Source organism: Myzus persicae, unplaced genomic scaffold, assembly GCF_001856785.1.
Source record: "Myzus persicae strain clone G006 unplaced genomic scaffold, MPER_G0061.0, whole genome shotgun sequence".
NCBI lineage: Eukaryota > Metazoa > Arthropoda > Insecta > Hemiptera > Aphididae > Myzus > Myzus persicae.
Genome location: NW_019101147.1, coordinates 136,815 through 154,879, shown reverse-complemented (window position 1 = coordinate 154,879; position 18,065 = coordinate 136,815). Strand labels below are relative to the sequence as shown.

The 18,065-nt window shown below is 26.7% G+C and overlaps 1 protein-coding gene across 2 annotated transcripts in view; it reads right to left on the bottom strand.

Moving 5' to 3' along the window:
• Window positions 1-16,662, bottom strand: part of LOC111027938 (alkaline phosphatase-like) — a 248,615-nt gene extending 231,953 nt beyond the window's left edge. The window contains exons 1-2 of one of the 2 annotated variants that reach the window (XM_022306441.1): window positions 16,527-16,662; window positions 14,314-14,646 (exon numbers count right to left, since the gene is read on the bottom strand). In XM_022306441.1, the coding sequence (XP_022162133.1) occupies window positions 14,314-14,401 (88 nt within the window). In that variant the 5' untranslated portion in view covers window positions 14,402-14,646; window positions 16,527-16,662. Of the gene's footprint in view, window positions 1-14,313; window positions 14,647-14,856; window positions 14,990-16,526 lie in introns of those variants that run through there. The other variant, XM_022306442.1, reaches the window with a different exon arrangement.
• Between the last annotated feature and the right edge of the window lie 1,403 nt (window positions 16,663-18,065).

Below are 18,065 nucleotides of genomic sequence, written 5' to 3'. Positions count from 1 at the left end.
GAAATTTTAAATCCATAAAACAATTAACCCTTTCCCTTATCATTACGCTCAGAGATATAATTACTAACTTTGATTTAAAATATACACACACATAGCAACAAAAATTGTCATTTCAAAAATCTTCTTGAAATTATACAAAATATCAAATATCCAACTTTCAAATCGAATTTACAGAACACGATATTTTTACCACTCTGTATCACCGATAGGCATGACCATAATTTTTCAGAATCTTTTTATTAATTTATTACAATTAATGTACGAGTACGATTAGAAAAATAAACACTGTGCAATTATAAGAAAATGATGTGAAATGAAGCCATTGTGAGTTGGTTAGTTGGTTTGATGCCTTAAACATGTCTGCACCCTTATCGATCGCCCATGTGACCAACCTCTGGCTACGGCACTGCATTGGTCCGTCCCTCGTGGATTTTGCCTAAAGTTTTAAGTGATTATCGCCACACATGAATTTGCTACACAATTATATCACGTAGGTTCTTAATGGCCAAAGAGGACTCCTCGTTTCGCTCGATCAGAACTCCGACCTTAATACGTCCGACCCGACGCTACCACATCAAACATTCGTAACAACCATTAACCGAAAATTGTATCGATTAAATTATGGATTATTTGTATTTTTGAACAGTTCATTTTAATATTATGTAAGTAAGTTTAAATATATTTCTGTGAATCACTTCCAATGGCCATTTCAACTGCTGAGAAAATGTTTAAATGATAATAAATGTTATATTAAAATTAAAATTAATTTATTAAAATATCCATTAACATAACCAGTGTTAGTCAAGTAATGACAATTTTTAGGTTTGACATGCGATTATTTTGAAATTTGAAATTATAAATAATAATTGATGTAATAATATTTGGCTATTATTGTCGCGCATAAACTAACCATCTGAACCAAACAGAATAATATATTATAATGTTTCTACGTTTTATCACTTATCAGTTATCAGTAAGTTGTATGTTATCATAATTCAAGTAAATGTGTGTACAAACATATTATTACTAAATAAGACTAACTTTTTACTGACAATTATCATTTGTATATTATGATTGAATTAATTTTTGTTCCAAATTACCAACATCTGAATGTAATTTAGTTTTTTTTCATTATGTATCAAAATAGCATTTCATTTTGAACGATCAGATGGTTTTAAGAATATTCCCCTTTTTCTTTAGACGTTTTGAATGTTCCTACTAAACAATTTACTCTTTATATTTTGTAACAGTGTAATTTATAACAATTCGATTACATTAATACGATTCATTTCACACCAAATTTGTGTTTTTCTGTAGCAAAAATATAATTGAAAGACTCAAAGAGATTCTGTCTATAGAATATTGTCGTTTCTTACTTTATGATAGAAATTAAAATCATGATTTGTTTTTTATGATAAGATGTATATTGTATAATGTGGATATTGGTTTTTATAAATTTAAATAAAATCTTGATTGACATCTTTCATTTTTAATCGAGTTTATGTTAAAAATAAAATATTCAAGCATTGTTTTAACCTACAGTGGCTATTTCGAACATATTCGAGATTCTGACTCAATACAAAATAAGAAGCACAACCTTCTACGTGTAAATTTGTGCATTACATGACATGGTATAAAATTTAAAATTGAAGGGATCTTTAATTATAAAAATATTAAGAAACATTCACTTAATTGTATTCGATTGATTTAGTCGATTTAGAGAACTCTGTAGTAGGTATTCGTTTCACACAAACAAACGTAAGTTGATTGAAACTCACTCATGCATAAATACTTGTGAAATTGACATAATAATTCAATTCCTTAAATTCGTATCCATTAAACTTACTACTTTCTACCTTGTTTAAAATAAATAATATGCAGATGACAATCATATCCTATTCTCTCTCAGACCAAGTCATTATATTATTACGATGTGTAACTAAATTTTATTTCGTATAAAAGCCACCCTTGTGTTCAATTATTTAGGGTCCCACAAACATAGAACAATTTTTCATCATTTAGTAATTTATGGTTGAAATGTTTCTAATACAATAATAATATAAGGTGTGTTTTTGTATCCACAAGAGGTTCTTAGGTACTTAAAATGATTGTGGAACATGAATCCAATCTTATATAATATTAGGATGTTTTCGCTTCTACGTATTTACGTATCTTGCACATACCGACGTTTTTGTAATATTTTGTGATGGACATCGTATAATCCTCACGAATTTTTAAAACTTGCTACCTACTTATTATTTTCTATTTGTCCTTAAATCCCTTACTACATTTTGTCGTTATGAAAACCTACCGTAAGTAAAACTATACTTTTCTGTTAATATTTAGTTACTTGTTGTGGATTTTGTGCGATAAGTTAAAGTCAGAATTATAACGGTCACATGTTTGTAATTAGACATTAGTTTAATACATAAGATGCCTATAGATTATCGTCTATTGGAAAACCTTTTGAGTTTTGACGTTTTCTGCTACTATGTATGCAATTCAAACATTTAGTTATTTTTAGAGTTAGTTCACAACCTAAAGTCATATCGACATTTGTAATGAAATTTGGACTTTTACTTAAATATTAATCTAAAAAAAATATTAAAAATAACAGTTTATACTTTGTTGTTGAGAGTTTTAAGCCGATGTAGAATCATAAAATTTAGTTGGTCACTTTCTATCCGTGTGTAAAAAAAGGGATGACACAACTAATGTTTATGAATTTGTATTCTTTTTTCACTAAGTTCTGCGTAATGAAAAACATTTTTCAGACTACAAAGATTTACAACAGTATCTAATTTTTATTTTGCATTTTTTAGCATTTTATAGCTTTGAATTAATATTTTTGCATTTTAATGGCATTTATTATTATTTCCATGAATTTTTGTTCTCTATTACAACTTTTGTAAAATTCTTGGTTTCAAATAAAACTACTGTGCTCTGTATTTTCTAATATTGGCATTCATAGTATTTAATATTATCTTATCTGATTTTTGGATAGTACCACAAGGACATATTTGCAATTAACTAATAATCCGATTATTTTCTTTTTTGAAATATATAAAACAAAAGTTAATAATAACATGACGATGAAATATGTCAAAACCTCAAAAATATTTTTTTCAACTCTACTTCCATTTTTCTAACCGCTGAAACTAAATTATATTATTTACACACAATTTTATTACGAGTATTTCATATTGTAATTAAGTATATTATTGTTTCGAACATCATGATACTAAATTAATCAGGGGAAAAAGTGAATTTATTTGTTTGTTCGTTTTTAGTACGTTCGATATTGTTTTATTAAGTAACTTATATTGTGTCATTTGTTAAATTTCTTTGTGTTTGTACCTATTAATATAAAAACGTATACAAATTGTTTATACACATTATACATAAAAATAAAGCATTTAATATCATATCATAATATATTTAGCTATCATTAATTTTCATTTATATACAAAAGAAGTTTATAAGGTAAAACATTTAAGTGTAGGATGGCTAAGCGTAGCGAGGTTGTTTCAATTATTCATGCAACGTGATTGAGAGTACGTAACCATTCACTGGCAATATAGTTCCCGGATGGGTGACCACCGAGGTTCTCAGTTCCAAAAATCTTGCCACACATACACGAGTTTCCAACAACCGATCCAACTCTACCACAGCTCCTAACAATAGGCTCTTGCCCAACCTCCTATGTGCCGAGGGATAATTAATAAAAAATAAATGAAAAATCAATTATTGTTGAAACATATAGTTTTAGAACATTACACTAATTTGCTATTTGTTTTTGCATCGCAAATAATTATTAATTTAAACTGAATTCAAATTATTTATTTGTGAGAAATATACCAACTTGAAAATTTTAATATTCATTATATCCAATATTTCGTAAATCATAACTAATAAATAATAATATATATAACACAGAAACTTGATACTTTTCCAAAATTTGCATGATCGACTTTCTGGTTTCCGAATAATTTAAGTAATATTATTGTCATGAATTCATTTTATTTTTCGATATTTGGAGATATTGTTTGAGCTTTTATATGTTTTAAATTTATGAAGTCTGTTTGCGATTTTATTTCAATTACAGTTAAATGTTTTATTTTTACACCCTACGAAAAATATAAAGGTGTTCATAAAAAATGTGCCTAACGGGTAAGTAATGCGATGAGTCGGTCTTGCGGCTAATATCATTACAATAACTTAAAATAAAATATGTATGCCACCCTTCTATGTGACTTTTACTTCAGCAATAAAACCAACTCAGTAGAACAGTCGTTCACTGAGCAGGAACTTCAGAATTAAACTTTAATATGCCCGATGTTTCTCTCGGAAATCTCATGCTCATAATTTCCCGATCTACAAGGCCGTCTACACTTCGCATTATGTAGTTATTATGGTATATACCACGTATAGTATCTCAATATGAGCATTATAGATTATTAATTTGTGGTAGTAATAAGCTGTCTAGTAAATAAATTATGTTGATTGAATAACAGTACTTAATCACTATTGGACGAGTTAATCGTGTTACGAGAAACTGCTAAGTAGTAAATATATGATTTCGCGTAAACTGACATTGTACATGTTTTGCGTCAAATATTAATAAAATAATTTAGTAGCATTGGAAAAATACCTAGTTGAATTGAAAAAAGAGAAATAAATGCTAATCAATTTGTTTAACAAATTTTAATACGTGCTAATCCGTTACTTGAGTAAATAAAGCTTATGGTTTGATAATATCAACACAATTGACAGACCGTAATAGAATTATATCTTAATAATTATTTGTTAGGTAGTTAATTATTTACGTACTTAATTTTATAGACATACTATTAGTATTTATTAGGTACTTGTAATTACACTTTATAATTAAACATATTTGTTCATAATGTTTACATGAATAACTGATATTGCGTACGCTCTAACAGTTCATGTATTTTTATTAAGATGGAGAGTCCTATACAGTCGGTAAAAAATGCTCCTGCATATTATATTCAGAATTCTAAAAATAAATACACAGTTTAATATTTCAGGATCGTAATGTATCATTCAGAAAATTACAAAAGAAGAAATGCAATTTATTAAAATGAACTTCATTCAAAACTATTTTTTCAAAAATTATCTGAGAAATCTGGAAAATGTAAAAATAAATAAAAAGATTACGATATCGCTCGTGTACAATCCCGATCGATAGTTGTAGATCATAGGTATTAGCTAGGTATCCGTGTAAAATAGAAGGAAAAGATTTTTCCAATCGAAACTTGATTTTTCTTCAGATAAGAATAAAAAATGAAATCCCTAATGGATACGTAAGACCAATACAGACGACTCCTGGCCACCGTTGAGAATTTGAAATAGGAATATAATAACATAACTCCAATGGGCAGAAAAAAACAATCATCATCCGAATGCAGCTGCGAACGACAAACATAATAATATTTAGTCAAAAAATGTCGATGTCGACCGTTGGGGAAAGAAATGACGACGTATATCATACCTGCGTAATATATCGTCGTACACACGTACATAAATAAATATATATATATACATATACTGTACAGTAATAATATGAATAATACGATATAAATTGTATGCATTAAACAAGGACCTAACCTATATGTATATATATCTACAACTTACTATATTATATCATATAGCCAGACGTGTGCGGTTGACACACCGCACGGTGTGTGCGGGAGTGATCATGCATACATCGTTGTTTCGCGCATAAAAGAAGAAAGGCTGCAGCTGTTGTTGTTTTTGCTTTCGGTTGACAATGGAGCAAAGTTAACGGAAAGCCACGTGACTTTTTATTCGACCAGGTATCTCGGGGGAAGGCCATCGCGCGGATGATTAATTATTGTCACCCGGCGCGCTTCCCCAGAATGGCTTTCAGACCGTGTAATTATTTCTATCTCGTAAAACTGTCACAACTAAATAATTGAAAAAGTGATTTCCGCGTTGACACACCAAAGATAAAAGAAACAACCTACGCTTTCCTTCCAAATCCTTTTCCGCCATCCTCGGCAGCATAGAGCCGCCCCAGCAGCGAGGATTTTAAAGAATGAAAAATTGTAGTGGTCAATGTTAATGGAAAAAACTTTAATCTACAAATGAAAGACTTTTGTTCTGAAATTCAAACATTTTTTTTTTTGTTTCAATCCAACATTTCAACCCGTTGTTATGAAGTATGATAATACAATTATATTAGAATATTATTCTTATGCACATCATTTTTCATTAAAAACATACCACAAATATAAATTGTTTGCATATACTCGTAATATTATAATATAATATATCTGTTTATAGAAAGAAAGTGAGTTCCGTTTAATGTGACCGACACTGGTTTATAGAATCGACTGTTCATTGGGAACAAAAAAATAAAAAATAAAAACTTAAATCAATTTATGTTTGTAAAATAATTAGAATTTTATTTAAGTCATCGTGTACAAAAATATCACCTTTTACGGTATTTATTCAAATTTCAAAAGTATTAATCAAAGTGTTGAGAGATATGTTTTGCTTAAAAAGACATACAGTTTTTTATATTTTACACTGAGTGTTGAGATGGATTAACATAGGTGCAATGGGACCTTTTTTGCTCTAGAGTGGAAAATTCATAGGATGACATACATTTTCTTTTGATGTACAAAGTTCAAATATTTAATATCTTGTAAATATTTGTATCTCTATGTTTAATCGAGTAATATAGGTTTAGTTATAAAAAATTACAAATTTTTATTTTAAAGGAACAAACACCTAGACAATAATAAAGGTACATTCTTATTTTTAAAATAAAACTTAATAGCACTGAAAAAATGTATTATTATTATTGACTCACAAAAGTAGCAATTATAAAATATTATGTGATATTATTTCGCCGTGATTGTAGCAGTATGATTAATTACGGTAGGCACAAATTATACAGTTTACAAAATAATACTACAAAATAAACGACTTTTGTGTTAATGTCTACAAATCAATATAGGTATCGATTTCATTGGCCACCGACGTCAATTATTTATTGATATTGCGACTTATATATTATTTTAATGGCTCCTCGATAAGATGACGTACCAAATATATATTGCTCCAGGGTGGATCTGATTCTTAATCTGGCTGTGAGTGTATGTGTACCATAAATTAGACTTTTTTATAAAATGTTTTACAAATTAAATTAGTTTTATAATTTCAGGCGATAGTTGAAGAATCAGAAAAATAAATAACGCGATTTTTGAAAGTGCTATCGACTGTTGTTGAGTTTCTTTTTTAAATTACACATGCATAGGTACATTTGTTAGTAAAATAATAAATGATAATATTGTCTTATGGTATGAATCTAGGTGAAAATTGCCACACTAATCTGATAGCATCTGCTATAATTTAAAACAATAAATTAATATTTATTGATTTTTTTAATATCAAATAATGATAAATAAATGAAAACATAATGCTTAAGCATATAACTATTGCCGTACCTGGGACAACACTTCACACAAGATGGTCTTCTTTTGAAATTCATGTACACTCGTATACTGAGGTCCAAGATGTAATAAGTGTCTTGTGTGTTTCTATCATGCCTATAAATAGTGCATCGATTTAACATTATACTGATCTATATGTGTCTTCATAATGTCGACACACTACTTATTTGTGATAGTTGTGATGTCTCCATTTTAAGTCGTTTATCAATCATTGTAATAAATTACGGAATTATTGCAAATTTACTGACACATTGAATACTGACCGTACGACATAAAATATTATAATATAGTCTGCATTATTTTGTTATGTGAAGAATACTGTTTAAATGAAATAAGTATCACTATTATTCAAAGATGTTTATGTTTTTAATTTGAAATCGGTCCGCTACACATTAATGTGATAATGGCCATATGATGTCATTTTTAAATGTACGATGTGAACAGTTTACCATTAGTGAGGTTTAATAGCAAAACTGAAACTGTAAAATATTATGTGGATTATATAATTTGATTTATTCAGTGAATTGCATAATATACTGCTTCGTTGAATTTAAAAGCCTTGCGCCAATGTACGTGATTATAATTTTTTGTACCTTCATAAATATAATAATATGAAACATAATATTGTAAATAATATATTTTTGGAATTCATATTTTTCATTTTTAATTGTAATGAAAAGAGCCAAACACAATAACTACTATATATGATAACCAGATGACATTGTATATAAATTACATATTTCAAAACATGTAAAAAATTATAACCGACAGTTATTAATTAAGAAGAAATAATCACTAAATATAAATTTCAACGATTTTCCAAAAAGACTCGAAAAAAAGTGATAAAATATATTACTCTTCTAATTTACATATTAACCTATAGTAATATGAACTTTAGACTTTATGTGACCCATTTCGACAAGGTTGAAGTTATACAAAAAAAAAACGTTTAGTTTTCTGGTAAGACATTTCAAATTGTCATCAACTGAATTTTTAAAATAAAGTTTATCCATAAAAATTATACATTTAATATACAGGATAGACCAATGTTAAGATAATCCAATTAAAATATGAAATAAATATTGAACATAATATTATTAACTGTTTATTAGCTTATTATAAATATATGGCTATATGATTATGAGTATCAAAATAAATGTTTTAAGCACTTGACACTTTTTGCCATACAGAGTTGTATTGTTATTTGATTAAGCACAGAGACGCAATGAAATGTTTAAAATATTTAGACTAATTTTTAACTTATACTATAAACCTGTCCACGCTACTCTACAGTGTGATTGTATTGACTTAAAAGGTGTGCACCATGTTTATTTAGATTATGCTTACTAATAAGTAATAATAATCTAAAATATATTATATTGTAAACTATAATTGGAAACACACGATTATGTGGTTCACCCATCTCATTTACCGAGAATTGTGTTACCGTATACAATAATTTATTATTGAATTTCGATCTAACATAATAATATCCATAACAATACTTCGAGTTAATATAACAAAAAAATAAGGTAGGAACAATTGTGTTGCTAAAAAACAACTATATTCTTTAGAAATAAAAATATTTTTAGAATGAGTAACCGGAGAAAATAAATACTGAGATTTAATCAATCAAATTTAACCAAACTACAATGCAGTTGTGTGCGTATTATTCAAATTCAAATAAGATTCTATAATATAAAAAGTTATGAACATTATTTTTGTTCGATAAAGTGATGAATTATTGATCAACTTAATATTATAATTATATATTATATATTTATTATGTTTTATTTATAATGATGCTTCGGTTATACATCGAACTCAGTAGCGTATGAAACATCGTATTTTCTTATCAATTGATGGACTACAATATGAGTATATACTTACCTAATATAAGTCTTTCAACCACGAATTCTAATAAAAAAATATAATTCCGGACAGGATACAAAGACCGCGGGTGGTCTCGCTTCGCTTATCTAGACACAAAGTTAAGCTTGGAAGCAATAATTAATCATCGCATTAGCAAAATTACTATATTCATGATTACAGCTCGGTAACATTCCATTTTAAATACAATGGTAAAGTACCATTGGAAATTTATTTTCTACTTATGAACACTTAATAGTAATCTATTTATATTGTATTCGTGGCCAATGCGTTATTGTCAACATTATACAAATATATTTAAACCCTAGTTAATCAGTAAGTACTAATAATAATAATAACAATATTATTGTTAAACCGTTAACATATCAAATCCTAGTCATTATTTTCGTAGTTTTGTATACTGTTTCTATATTTTATGTAGTGATAGTCACATGTGTTCTCAATAAGAGTTATATTATTAAACAGTTTTGTTTTCAATTATTATCAATTAAACATTTTTAAATAATCAATTGTTATCAGTTTGCACTCTTCTCTTATCTCCAATACTGATGTTATAGAAAAATATTGTGATACAATAATCATTATATCATGAACAAGTTCCAATTTATATATTTCAATTGGAATACCTGCAAATATCTAATGGGACAATATTTGGATATTTTTTTAAAATAAATTATATAAATTCATACTCTTCAATATTGAATCATTAGGTACGCAAACATGATAATACTTAATAACATTTTTCAAAGAGGTATTTATATTTATTTATTTATTTCATGCGGACTATGTCCAATTTACAATAAAACATATACAACCACAACACTGTATACAAAATGCAAATACCTACACGAACAATTTTTAAAACTAAACTTTCAGAAATAAAATTATATTATTTAAATCAGAGTCTACCTTACAATAATTTTGATTGGGGGATCAAGACGGTTAATTGTATTGATTTTATTAATGCCAAACTATCCTGTAAATGTATAATTAAACCCTGAATTAATAAGATACGTTTCAATGAATATTTTTGGGCTTTTAAATCTAAATAAACATATTGTGAATAATTAACTATTTTCTTAGTAATAAATATAAAAAGTTTAATTTAGAAAAATATTTTCGCTTAGAGATTAAAATTTTCAAATTAAGAAAACATTTGGTTAGTTTTAAAAATATCACAATGATGCCGAATAAATGTCTTATAAGAGTTAGTTCCAAATTTAAAAACAATTAGGTGAGTATGTAAAACATATTATACCTACGACCATATTAATAATTTACATCACAATAAAAAATTAGAGTTCTACAAAATAGTACCCACACTATTATTAACATTACTCAAAATGTTATCACTAATTAATAAATAACAATAAAAAAAACACTGCTTATTGGAAATTTTTCTCATATTTGTTCATTTTCATTTAGTTTTTTTTTTATAAATAAATTATTATTATAGATGATCGGTGTCGAATATTATGATTTAATTATGGATGGTAGATGGTAAGTAACATAGCGCTTCATGATACGCCTACAATTAATGAGCTATTACAGCAGTTCAGTGCATGGCCCCCATTCTGTTTACAATGTTTAATATCAATTTGTTGTATCAATAATTAAAAATAATTTCAGTGTGTAAAATAAATACAATTTAATGAACACCAGAATAAAAAGTCAAATATAAATTTATCGTTAATCCAACAAGTATCAACGAATAAGTGTGTTTACTTGTATGTCTGAATGTATTATTTACCAAAATTTAGCTTCTAATATCAAAAAACAATATGATTTAGTAACGATTTAAAAAAAAATGTAACTTCGAATTCGTTCAAATTTGTTTACTAAACATTTTTGAATTTTTTGTATGACGGTTGAGAATATAATGTAGTAAATGTACGTTAATGTTCAGAGTTTGTCAGAATTTGGTAATTACATTTTTCTATTTTCTAACTCAATTATTTAAAATTTGATTATGGCAAAATATGTCTGTACTATGTAGACTAATGGGATATATAGGCAGTATCGCAAATACTTTAATAACTTACTACATTCTAATGGCCTATTTTACCTAGAAAAATAATAAATATCATTATTTTCGTTACCTAATTACATAAAATATTGATTTGGCCAATGTTTTAAATGTCCAATATCATATATACATATAAAATTAAATTAATATTTTCTATTATGTATTCATTGAGTTTTGAACTTTCTTGAATTAATTATGAAATTAATTATGTTAAAAATTCAAAATTTAATAACCCTGTAGGTACAAATGAAATGTTAATTAAATAAACCAAATAACTTTGTGTGCTTTTATAAAAATAACATCAATTTCTTTTTTTATGTATTAAAAGAATATTTTCACCCCATACTTATTATACTATTATAATAAATTAATAATTATATACTAAAACACTAACAACGTGGCCATAATATCAGGATAAAATGCAAAATCGAATAAGTTCATAACGTTAAACGTGTTGTCATGGAACAGAATAAGCAGATTTCATTGTATATTTTTTATGATTATTTAGTCAATAAGGAACAAGTATAAGAGGCTTATATATAAATTATAAATCTATAAAAGTGTGTTACGTGCTTTTATTTATCTTGTTCATTCATAAATACATGTTTAATGGAATATCGAATATAGTTCACGTTTCATTGGGCCAACTGTGTAGTTGCATTAAATTGAATATCGATTATGACTATCACATAATTTACAAATAATTTGAACAAGTTGTATTATCCAACACCTTTTCTCGAAAATTAATACAAAGTATAGAATAGTATTCTAAATTTGCTACCGATAAAAAGCTTACATAAAGTCATATTTGTTTATTTTACCTAAATAAATAACGAAATACATGCACCTCAATACTTAAAAAAATAAAGATTCGTATTTGAAAAAATGTATTTACTTCAAAATAATAGTATTTAAATAATTGAATAGTTGTCTCTAATAAAATAGAAAACGAATGGATACCAAAAAAACTATTATTCATACGTTTTTCTGAATAAAAGTTTTGATAGATAAATTGTATGGTGCTTGACATGATTAAATAATTGTATTATAATTTAATTTTTACGCAATTACTTAATTGACAAGGAAAAAAATGTACTAAACAATTATTAAAATATGAATTTGACTTTTTGCACACTTTGGCAGCAGTATTGTAATTTGAAATTGAATCTCACGATAATTAATGATGTTAGCTAATTATTTTATACTAAGCTGATAAAACTTGTCTTGTTAACATTTATAAAAACTTTAATAATGTACATCCAGTATAACCAATTTGACGCCAGTAACTTCTCAAGATTATAGTAAGATTAAAATTAAATTGTAATTATATTAAATTATTATAACTAAGACAAAATAATCAACAATTATTCCCCTCCAACATAAAAAAGTTTAAAATCATTACAAACACCCATTTGGTTCTTGTTATTGAATGTAATAATAACCATTGAGCCTTAACTTTTTTTTCTAACTGTGCGTTAAAATATATATTACAATGGTTATATTTTGATATTCTGAGACATACTTTTGGACCAATCTTATTAAATGATAAATATTTAATATTTATTTATATTATTCTGAATAGAACACTGTACTATGTACTTTAGATTTTCAAGATATAAATTATCTTTATAGTTTTATTTTTGCGAGTTGATATAATATGCGTTTTGGTGGAGAACATAAGGCGGTGTAATAGTTTTACCGCAAAACCAAATCACTGGCATCATTTACTACAAACCCTAAGTATTACTAGGAATAGGGAAATTACTAAATAGTATAATTTATTACCTATCGAACATCTTAACTTTATCTCAAAACCTAACTTTCCGTTGTCTTATAACGTATATTATGTTCTGAATTACATTAGCTGTTATTTCATGAATAGTGACGAACGATTTCTCAATGTCCCATTCTATACTATTATTTTAAATAATAAACCAACATCTTTCACAAAATTCGCAATAATTTTTTGTTTACAAAAAAAAAACTCGAGTTGTGGATAATTTAAAACTATATATACTATATAGGTATTATTATATAAACACATGATATGCTTACATTTAATACTAGGTATGATACATAATTACCAGTTTGTATATACTTCTAAACAGCAAAGAAGATGGATCCAATTTCCAATTATGAAAACTAGAGTTATGTTAGTAATAATGATAGTACTAACGTACCTATATGGAATGTTGTCACACGTAATATTTCTTCTATGATTTTAATTTAATATTAGTGTTTACTAAGAAATATTAGCTTTGTCTGGTAATACAACAATATTTAAAATAATTCCGTATGCACACATTACACCGATATTTTTCATAAATTTAATTTGAATTCAAATTTTCGGTTTATATATTCAACAAAGTTTATCAAAATTGTCTTAGATACTATATGGACTCGTGGACAGTGCCCATGTAAATATTTAAAGACGTTATTTCTCCTGAATTATGCACCAATAATAATTTAAAAAGTAAACATTATTGAGTCAACAATGCTGGTTAGCGTTCAGCGTTCACCAAATATATATTTTTCTTCATATTATGTTCCAAGTTTTTTTCGTAACCAAAAACGAAAAAAATGTGATGGAAGCTGATTCATTTTGTATTATCATCCACCTTGCAATTATTAGTTTTCACAGAAAAATAGTTTTAACAAGTTTAATACTTCACCATTTAGACATAACAGTCATGCTGTTTTTGTCAATAATGTGTGTTCTGTTGATTATACTTAAGAAAATTTAAAAAATAATTCGATTTTTGTATAGAATACCTATCATTTTGATCGAGTTAGCAAAGGTTACTTAAATTTATAGTATAATAAATATTGATAACATTGCATTCTAAAATAAATTTAAAAAAAAAAACAAAATAATAAAATATTTTTACTAACCTTGAATTTTAGTTGGGTTTTGAATCAACATCAAGATACACGGTACAACAGAAATTAGGAGAATTCCAAACTTAAGAAGTATCTTCATAATGATACTTTTTGAGTAGAAAATTATTTTATTTAATTCACTGTTGATCACTTAATAAATCCGACATTTGTGGTAGTCATATACATTAATAAACGAACACTTAAAAAGAATCATTCTGATTTTACATTTCACATTCGAATAATAATAAAAAATAAGAAATGTATTTGTATAGTTTTATTTAGTAAAATCCTCTTTTGGTTGTAATGAAAAAATTTTGTATATTTTCAAATCTTCATCGTTGGAAACTAGAACAAATGAAAATAAAAATAATATTATAAAAATGTTTAAAATAAAAAAAAATGTTTTGGGAGTTCCTATTTACAACTTTATCAGATTAAATAAAAATATATTGAGTTAAACACCTGCATGAATTAAAATTAAAGATAAAACAAAATATGTACACTATTTAAGAATAAAGTTGAAAGGATAAAATTCAAAATGTTGTTAAAACTTACTCAATACTTAGTACCATGTCATTTTACATCACAAATAATACCAGCCAAATTTTTAATTTCTGTAGAAATTGTATATCTGTTTTTTCAATGGAGCATTATCAATTTATTTCAAAAATTAACACCATTAGCTTCAAAAAAAAAAAAAATAGAAATTTGATTTACTTATCAACTGTAATTTAATTCCTAAAATGCAAAAAAAAAAAACACTCTTACTATAAATTCTAAAATATGTATTTTATATCATAATTTTATGTGAGTATAAATTATGTATTATTATAATTAAAAGAATGAAATTTTTTTATGAATAGGTATTCCTTTTGAAAATCAGATTTTCATTTATTTATTTATTCATTTACTATGTAAATGCACTAATGAGTTATTAATGAGTAAATATTATACTTATAACTAAGTTCTATTTACGGTGCAGAAAAAAATGTCCAAGAATTTATAATTTTATACTTTATTAATAATAGTCCAATTGTAACTATTTATTTGGAAAATGTTATGCATAACATATAACTATAAAAACTACATATCGTATTGAATAAGATTAAACATTAGTATTATAATAAGTACCTATAATGTAGGTACTTACTCTTCTAGAAACCAATTTTAAACTACAGAATTTTTTGATGCGTAATATGTGTTATTTGGTATCCAAGCTATGATACATATTACTATGAAATGGATAAAAATCATGCAAGCAAACATTTTTTTTTGTATACAATTATAATCATTCGTAAATACTTAAATAGGTAACTATGCACATTTTTTAAGATGAACACAATTTACAACAAATTAATCACAATATTATAAGGGTATTTAAAAACTAAAACACATGGACAGATACGGATAATAAATGCAGTTATGTTTGAAAAAATATTATAATAATATAAAAATACTGGAACTCCTAAAAGAGACGAAAATATAACAAGCACACATGGATTATATATCACATGTAACTTTGATAATGTAAAACTTAATGTATCATTTTAAGATATTAACTTTAGTAGTTGTATGTATTTTAGAAATTATAAAATTGAATGTGTTTCTTCAGAAACCCCAATAACCCTGGTAGTTGAGACATAATTTTAAATTAAAAAATATACATATATTTATAAATATATTCATGTTTTCATTCTACATTTAAATATTTAAACTAACAAATTAATGTATTAATTTAATGTAATATATAATTGAAATATTTTGAGTATTTATAATAATAATTATGATAAACATTTTATTTTCTGACTTACTGAGGCTGTTAAACAATTCAATTAAAATCAAAAATTAATTAAAAGTTGTGTTAACTGTCCATGTGTCACGATATTTTAAGCAAATAAAATTTTAGACGTGTTATAAATAATGGGTGAAGCATCTTAAACTATTATATGGCACTTAACCGTCGGATCAAAAAAAAAGCGTCGTTTAAAACCTATACGACAACTACAAATAAGTAATTTTGCACGAATGTCAATAATACGATAGAATAAACAATAAGAATAAGAAAGAAAAATATTTTTCAGTTGGTATTTTTTAAAACTGTGCCATAAAATTAATTGTAGGTTTAATTTATCAAGAAAGTTTTTTGAAAAAAAACACACGCTCGAGCTTACACAAATGATATATTCTAGAAAAATCCTATAGTATAACAATATTCGACGTGTTACCATTGAGTGAATTACATATCACGTCGAGATTTCATACACCGACGTGCGCATCCGATCGACAAACTATGCGAACAGTTTGACGATTACAAAATAAATTTTTATTCGCGATTCGTTGGCATAACCGATGGAGCACATGGTCAACGGGACACTGAACAGGCGACAAGCCGCGAGCCAGCCAAGCCGAGTGAGGCGGCGCTCGGCGCAAGCGTTAAGTAGAGTTGCACCTATAGACGGATAAACATCACGACAACGGTTGTTCATTACCGGACGGATATTGTACGATATATTTGCACAGGTAAATGGTTATTATAGGCAAGGCTGGTCATCAACGCGTCGACAAGTTTAAGTGAATACAAAAAGTTAAGTCGATAAGGACGGGACTGTACAATTCGAAAATATTGTAGCCGATATTATTTAAGCCGAAAAATATTTGATCAGAACACCGTATATTAATCAACCCGAACCATGTTTTGTCCGAACCGTATTTTATAGCCTACAAGTATTTTAGTCGCCAAATATTTACACGTTTACCGTGTATTTATGGTAAATGTGCATGGTATTATTATCGTGGTAACCACGATTATATAATACCTATATTATATTTATACCAGTGATCCAGACTATCCAGCACTGTCGCCTTGGGTGTAAAAACATCATATATTATTACAGTGATACCTATATGGTCACTAACTTGCTGCGCTGCACTCGGACAGAAAAAAACGAAAATATCCCTCGATGTGCTATGATACACCACCTCAAGTTGGTCACAATATTAATAAATTGTCGGCTAAAATACGGTTCTGTCAAAATATTTGTCTACGTTGACATTTTTCGGTTGAAATAATGATTGGCCGAAATGTTAGCGTCCATTTTATTCGCTAACATAATTTCATATTTTCGTATACAACATTATAAATATTTTTTATAATTGTTATGAAATCACGAATGCGAGAATATTATTATTAATGACCGTTATCTTAGACCGTCGTCGTTAGTTGGTGGACTAGACTGTTCTTGGTAATACCACCTTTATTTTAGTACAATGTATTAGTAATTCGACAATTCCACAAACGTTCGTTTGTTATAATTATACCCTGTTTCAAAAAAGAATATTATTCAACATACCAGCCGGCCTAAGCAAAACCGATTTTCTTACGCAGATCTGGTATATTCTCTTCTGAAACAGGGTATAGCGATAACATTATAAATGTATTATATATTTTAAATTCTTAATATAGTATCATATATTTTTTTCTATATTTCTACCTACTTAGGTACATACCCTATAGTTTTATATAACAGTCAGTTTGCAATGCAAACAAATAGCTGACAAAAAATAGTATGATAAAGATTCGATTTCAATAATAAAAAAATGATTAGAATGTTAGTACAATTCCTTGCTAATCGACTTAAATTACATATTCGTTTGTCATTGTTTCTTTATAAACATTCTACAGCGAATAGGTTATAATATGATATTACTTAACATATTTTCGGGATTTAAATCATTTTTACACAAATATTTTGTAACAATACAAA